Source organism: Manis pentadactyla, chromosome 2 (genome assembly GCF_030020395.1).
Source record: "Manis pentadactyla isolate mManPen7 chromosome 2, mManPen7.hap1, whole genome shotgun sequence".
NCBI classification, from domain to species: domain Eukaryota; kingdom Metazoa; phylum Chordata; class Mammalia; order Pholidota; family Manidae; genus Manis; species Manis pentadactyla.
The window spans coordinates 108,640,810-108,648,097 of NC_080020.1; the positions used below are offsets into that span (position 1 = coordinate 108,640,810).

Sequence of the window (7,288 nt, forward strand, 5' to 3'; positions counted from 1 at the left end):
CATAACTATATTCATTTATAATATCTAGCACATTTCCTGAAAACAGTGGGCTCATAGTAATATTTGCTAAGTGCATGTATTTATCTCTGACCTTACCATCCCATAGCTTCACAGGTTTGCCATCACACCATGCCAAACTAGACTCTGAGCAGAAGGACATTGTTTTCTTAGTAGAGAAACTTCACCACAGACTCTCACAGCCTATGATAAACCCCAAGATGAAAAGCCCAGTATGGGCCGAAAGAGAGAATATTCCTGCAGGGTCTCTTCAGAGGTTAAGCATTTACCATTGTCCATTTGGTTTTTTTCCTCCATTCTGTATATTTGGAGCATTTATTTTAATAAGTTAGGAAACCAAAGGGAAGCCTGGGAATTGTGGACTTTGATAACAGTGCCTCACCCTCTGTGACCCCTCTCTTCCCTCCCTTCTCAGAGCTCTCCCTTCCATGATGCAGTGGGTCTGCGCCCAGAAGCCGGGGGAGAGCGGCATCAACATCATCACGGCCGACTTCGTGGAGCTTGGCGATTTCATCAGCACTGTCGTAAAGCTCAACTACGTCTTTGAAGAAGGAGAAGCCAACACTTGATAGGACCATTTGGAGCAGCCATGAGTAAGAGAGAGAAGAGTCCTTGTGTTAGGCATAGTATCTACAAACACTCTGATCTATTCCACTGAATCTCTGAGGGGATTAGGGCTGGTAGTGGGTGGGCAAGGGGAAACCACTTCTTCAGTGATTATCATAATACTCTGCATTACTATAAACATTTCATTTCCCATTTGATGAGCAAAATCTACTCGTGCTAGGGATAAACAAGACCGGTGGATTTTGTTTTTCAGAATTAGTCTTTCTAGTGTATAACTCATGAGTGTTTACTTGATCGCATTTCTGATTTCAAGGTAGGGCTCCTACACTGTCTGTACCCTCTATCTGAACCTTTCTGCTCCCTCTCTTGCTCGCTGTTTTTAATCAGATGCTGTATGGGACTCGAAATAATTGAATACCCTACATAATGTGTATTACATTGTTGTACTAAAATTTACTTGTTTTGTGGGACTTGGTGTAAAATCCTGTAGTCATCCTGCAGTTGGGCAATCATCGCTAACTTTTGACCATAGAAAATATGCATCCAATAAGTTTCCCTGTATCATAATATTAGAGGCCATAATCAGTGGTTTTTGTGTTTTAATAAAATAATAGTGTTTCACAGTATTTCTGTTTAAGGCAGCTATAAATATAGAGTAAAAACTTTTCTGGAAGAACTACTAGTGCCAACTCCATAGTGAGAAGGGGGGAGGGGGGGAAGATGAAAGCCATTTTAATACAGGACTCTCTTAAATTATATGGCCCAACAAGTGCTCAGTAAATAAAAGACTTAAATTAAAATCAGAAAACTGAAAATAACTCTTATAAAAGCTCTCCTAACAATTCTATTGATTAAAAAGAAAAGAAGAAAGAAGTGAAAGATTGTTCAAGCTTTCCTACCAAATTGGGATTTCCCAATGCATATTTCTAAATCCCAGATTCTGAGGGAAAAATTTCAAGAAGCTTCGATTCAAGGATTTTACTTAGAGCTGAGGAAGGAGGAAAGATAGCAGAAAGAGTTGGAACAATGCTTTTGAAATTATGTCCATAAACCTCAATGATGCATGAAACAGCTTTAGGTGACTCTTACATACCTGTGATCTGGGCAGACTTATTGAAAATTGGTAATGACTCATCACTTCTGGATTCCATCCTGTGCCAAGGTCAAGATTGAGGCAGAGGAAAAAGCTCCACAGGAAATTTCTGTGGTCCAACATTTGATAGTTAAGGTCTATGGAGAAGAAAAATATTATAAGTTTGAGCCTTTCAGTGTTTCTGTGCTAATATGACAACTCTAAAGTAATCTTAAGAGAGCACAGTAACCCTTACCCATGTGTTTCACAGGAATATATCATGAGGCAGTTCTAAAAATCTACAAATTACTGAAATTCTTACAATTTTGAACTATTTTATCTTCATGTTTAGAAGTAATCACACCCTAATAGTCTCCTGGGAAAATGAAGTCCATGCAAAGTGGGGCCATAGAAAAATAAAAGCATGCCCTCAGTTTTTAATGAATTTAAATGTAGGGCATGTTGCTTAATCTCCTAGACCTAGGTGAGGGAGTTGACTCCAAGATTATGTATGTGAAGATTATAAATAATCAAAAGCTGATGACAAGATTATAAATACTCATCACAAAATACTATTTATTAGCAACTGCAGGGAGGAAATAGACATTGTTTATACCGAAGAGAATATTTATGAAAAGTGTATAGATATGCTTAGTAGACCAAGTAGCATGCAAATACATGCAATAGATATATTCTACATTCCAGTTTGTGTGTATGTCCTGCCATATGCAGTATACCAGTATATACCCATTCCTGCAGGCAGGCAGATAAAAATACACACAAACATACACAGACATGGACAGACACTATTGCATTTCTTCTTTTCAAATGAATACATCAATAATATTAAATGCTTTACTTTTAAAACAGAAACCCTTAACAATGTATGAACAAGAGTGATAAGGTCTTTGAAAGTAGAGTAGCTGGTCATATTCAAATATTTTTGTAAAAATATTCAAGCTTGGGACCTAATTATTTACAAATATAGTCTTCTTTCCAGTCTCCCTGCCCTTGCACTTTATTGTCTTTCTATCTCTTTCACTTGCTCTCTACATGAATCCTTTCTAAAGGACTATTGATCATTGAAATTTATGCCCTGTAAATTTGCTTTGTGGGCATATTTTCTCTGACTATTCATTATTCATCCCTCAGGAGGATCTTTAGCCAAGCACACTTGCTATGACAAGGATTTAACTTATAAATATGACAGAAAACAGGTCTTTCAACATATTAATGAAAAACAAATAAAATATAGAGGTAACTATGTTGTATTTTCTTGAACTTAGACGCTTTCTTATAATGTTTGCTTAGAATTAGCTTTGTCATATTTGTCATTTGGGTGCTGGAAAAACAAACATGCTGAAGCATTAGTCTGTGCATTTTCTTAACTGAGGAAAGCTTTTTATTGCTATTAGCGATATGCACACAGAAACCTTGTTTGACAAAAGGTACTTTCAAGTCAATGTTACGGTTGCCATGTGAGCATACAGTACCAATGTAGCAGGCATTGAGAGTAAATGGACTTGCCTTAATTTCTAAAGGAGGGAGCAGGTGGGAGTGAGCCACGGGTCCTCCAGCTAGAGGGAGAGGTCACTAGGAGGGATTCCTTGAAGAAGAGAATGGAGAGAAGGTGGCTTTGGCTGTCTTCTGTCCATTGGCCCTGCCCTGGAGCACACTTATGGAGCAGGCTGTGGGCCTTAAATTAAAAGGTGGGGTAAGGACTGGTGTTAAGCAATCAGAGCTTGCCCTCAGTCTGTGCTTCTTTGTCGTAGCTGGGCATTCTTTCCAGATAGCTAGGAGCACAACGGCTACAAAGAGGTGCCAAGACGGTAGGAGATACATCTTGGTGCACTTTTTGTTTTGCATGTTTCTTAAGACTTTATGTCATGAGTCCTGCAAAGCAAAAAAACAAACAAAATACAACTTTTACCCAATCTACATCAGGAAATTAAAGAAGTAGAAGGGATGAAGGAAAATAAATACAGTATCATTTTTTGGTTGGTTTTCTTGTCTGTCATTTTGAAGGACCAATGTGGTGAATACTCCTGCCATTATCATTTATGTCTCCCCTATTACTACACAATCATATGAATGCAGAGAAACGAGGAGGCATCTTTTAAAAGCCTTAGGATATTCTACTGATGACCTCAATATTCACTTTCAGCCATACTGGGAAAACTCACTTTTCATGGAGTGCCACTAACAGTGAATGTATTAGAGCATGAAGTGTTTGGCATGTATGCACCTATGTGTGTACACATATGCAAACACACACATATACACACACATAGCATGCACGTCTCACACACACACACATTCAATTTGAAACTGCAGTCTAATCACTCAACCTGATTCTGTGGCCATCAACTTTGAAAATCAATATCTCCTTGTTAGTAGGCATAAACATAATTCAAATATTTAAATATTTAAGAGGAAAAAAATCACTAGAAAACCAGTGAAAAATGAAACCATCATAAATAAGAAATGCCTAGCAGTCATAGTCTAAATACATTGTCAATTATACTGCGAGCTGGCAAATTGAAGATGGACTTGAATATAAATTACAAGCACTCATGTTCACTTGTTTTAGCCAGGGATACCTGTTCAGGTTCTTTCCTGTTAGGATTCTAGACTGGAAAGTTGGAAGTCTCAGGAAATGCACGTTTTCATGAGTTTTTCAGTTCTACAGTTTTACAGATGCAATGACACCATCGTCTAACCTTTGGTCCCTCATCCAAATGAGAGCTCCATAGGTTGAGTGCTTGCATTTTGAATTGCTGACTGAAAATAATGCAGTGTCCTCTCAGGATACGCTAAGCAAGGTTTTTAAAAGTATTTTATTTTATAGCACTTTAGTCTTTTCAATTAGATTTCAGTGACACAATCGTGTAAATGCTGTATTTGCCATAATTTATAGGTGGCTCCTGTGTTACATACAGTTTTAAATAATGCTCTGAATTGTTTGTTTTCCCAATGACAATGATAAAAATGTTCTTTAGAATTTGTAAAACGTGTTGATGGAATCTGTTGAAAATTGTGTCATTTTAATTTTATTTGTGATACTATTGTGTGGGTATTAGTTCTAAATGTACATTTGTATGAGTCACAAGTATGTGCTTGTATATGGTTTGTGAGTGTAAGTATATTGTATCTTATCAAAAATTAAACTTATCCTAAAGAAAAAGGGCACATCATGACCAGCCTTAATTCATTGCCATTTTATGTTGTTGCAATCTGGGATTAAAATTTAAAAAGAGATTATGTTTTTATTTAAAATGGCCTTTATTTTTGTTTAGATTATAGGAGGAATGTGCTTTAGAGCTTATCTGAGTTTCCACAAGCAAACTATCCAGCTTGTGGAGCACCCAGTGCTTCTCAAATGTTTCAAATGTCAATTAATTTATTAACTTCATTATCCTGCAAAGAGATTAAATTCATATTCATTTCCATCAGCCACAGAACCAATGCACTTTTAAAGCTGTTCTTCCAAACCAGGAACCCATTTTGCTTGTAACGATAAGTTTTCCATGAAAAAGTTGTTTCTCTAAAGCATGACTTTTTAAAAATTGGATCTTCTCAAGTAAGATGAACTGCCTTGGCTCAGTGAAAGTTGCTAAAGGCCCATCAACATTAGGTGGTTCCAACATGGTTCCCTTATCAAAACATAATCATGAGCACTCTTTTATACTTTTGCTATCTGCCTACATGTAGAATAGCAATAGAAAGTGCATGTACAATTCAAAGATCTGCACAAATTATGCTCAAAGCCTCAAAGCAAAAACTCTGTAATCTCCTTGGGCCTTGGATCTGGGTATGGAATAGTAATCAGTCTTCTTATTTCCTCTCTTTCTCCATTCTCAATTATTTCTTTTTCACATTTTGGGTTGCCAGATAAAATACAGGATACCCAGTGAAATTTAAATTTCAAACAAACAATAAATACTTTTTAATATTAGAATTTCCCATCTATTTTATGAGATATGCTAAAAAATTATTCATTGTTAAACAAAAGTAACAGGTGAGTTCTATTTTTCTTTTTTTCCTAATCCATCAGCCCTATCCTTCCAACCCCTCTTTTTCAGCTGGGCTACCTATAAAAGGTGAGATCCTTCCTCCTTCCACACCATTATGTTAGATATCTCACAAAATTCTATAGCCCTAATACCCTTCATGAAAGAAAATGCTGATCTATGCCAACCTCCACAAATGCTTTATAAAGGACCAACACAAATAGATGGAATAATCAAGCAATTACCTTTATAAGATTAATACCACCACATTCAAAATTTCCCTTCACTGGCCTGTTGGGAGAGCCAGAATCTCCCCCATTAATCCTTTAAGTAACATTTCTCCAGGAATTGGGATGACGAAAAACACACCCACACATTAAACATGCCACTGGAAAGTGGTGGCACCTTCTAACTCCGGACCAGGACCTCTTTTAAAACCCAACTGCTTTTTCAGAGGGGTAACAAACTAATCCACTACTCCTCCTAGTAACACCTTCCCACAGGTTATTTTTATCAGATTAGAACTGGTCAACTATGAAACTGTAGTAAATTTGACATAGAAAGGACCTCTCCTGACTGCCTGAGGGAAGAAGAGTCTGAAGTATAGACGCATTCCTGTCAGTGGATCCTGAGGAGACCGGGCAGGAGCTGGGGACTGGGTGGGGAGTGGAATATGGTCCCTGTCAATGAATGAGCACCTGACAGAGAGATTTGCCAAAGCAAATTATAACAACCAGCACTTGTTCTGAGGAACTGGAGACTTGACACCCCAGAGTAAGAACAGAATGATCTACAGCCAGTTTCTAGAACAGTTTGTGGAGAATACAACCATGTTGGAATTCCTAAAATAGAGTTTTCAAATACTGCTATATCCCGCAATGAATCCTTGGCATAGTCTGAATGTGGAAGGAGTTTTGGAACAGTTTTGGTACCTATCTCCTCTCTTCAAATTCCCATAAGTGATAAGAAAACCCAGATCTGGTCATAGAACATTTCCATCTCATGCCCTCACTTGCACACATTTGTGTTGATTTGTTTCATTTCCAAAGGATGGGGATTTGCAGAGCTGGTGACATTTCCTTCATTAGACCCCAGAAATTCACCAGAGGGAGACAGATATGTGCCTTCTCTTTTTAGGATCTGGTCACTGATACTTTAATAAATGTAGTATAAAGAAAACACACACCTACTGTTCTGTTTAGCTAGTGTGAATTTTTTGATAAGATTGTGTTCTTACTGTAAAAAAAAAGTTCCTTTGTATCCAGTGAAATGCCTAATAAAGTCCTGGTACCAGTTATCTTTACTTTTTTTATTTCATATTCATAAGTGCTTCATTATAAGCCCAAAAGTGGGCCTCATAAATGGGACATGACTCAGAGCATCAGAAAATATCATTCTTTTTAAAAAGCATGAATCATAATATGAGGATTTCCTCTGTGAAAGAATATATTCTCCACCAATAAAGGCATCGAGTTTGGCTATCTCTGAAGCCTGATACTCTTAGCTTCTGATACAGCCACTAAGAACACCAACATCAGTACAGCTATGCCATATTAATATAGTATGTTAATATTATAAAACACCATCTCAAGGTTAAAAAGCTTAGTGTGAAGGAAATCTA

The 7,288-nt window shown here is 37.2% G+C and overlaps 1 protein-coding gene across 1 annotated transcript in view; it reads left to right on the top strand.

Annotated features, from left to right (window-relative positions):
• The window catches only part of PLCXD3 (phosphatidylinositol specific phospholipase C X domain containing 3), a 177,995-nt gene extending 171,033 nt beyond the window's left edge, over positions 1–6,962 (top strand). Inside the window, exon 3 of the mRNA XM_036910881.2 lies at positions 434–6,962. Within this exon, the coding sequence (XP_036766776.1) occupies positions 434–587 (154 nt within the window). The 3' untranslated portion in view covers positions 588–6,962. The remainder of the gene's footprint in view (positions 1–433) is intronic.
• The last annotated feature ends 326 nt before the right edge of the window (positions 6,963–7,288 follow it).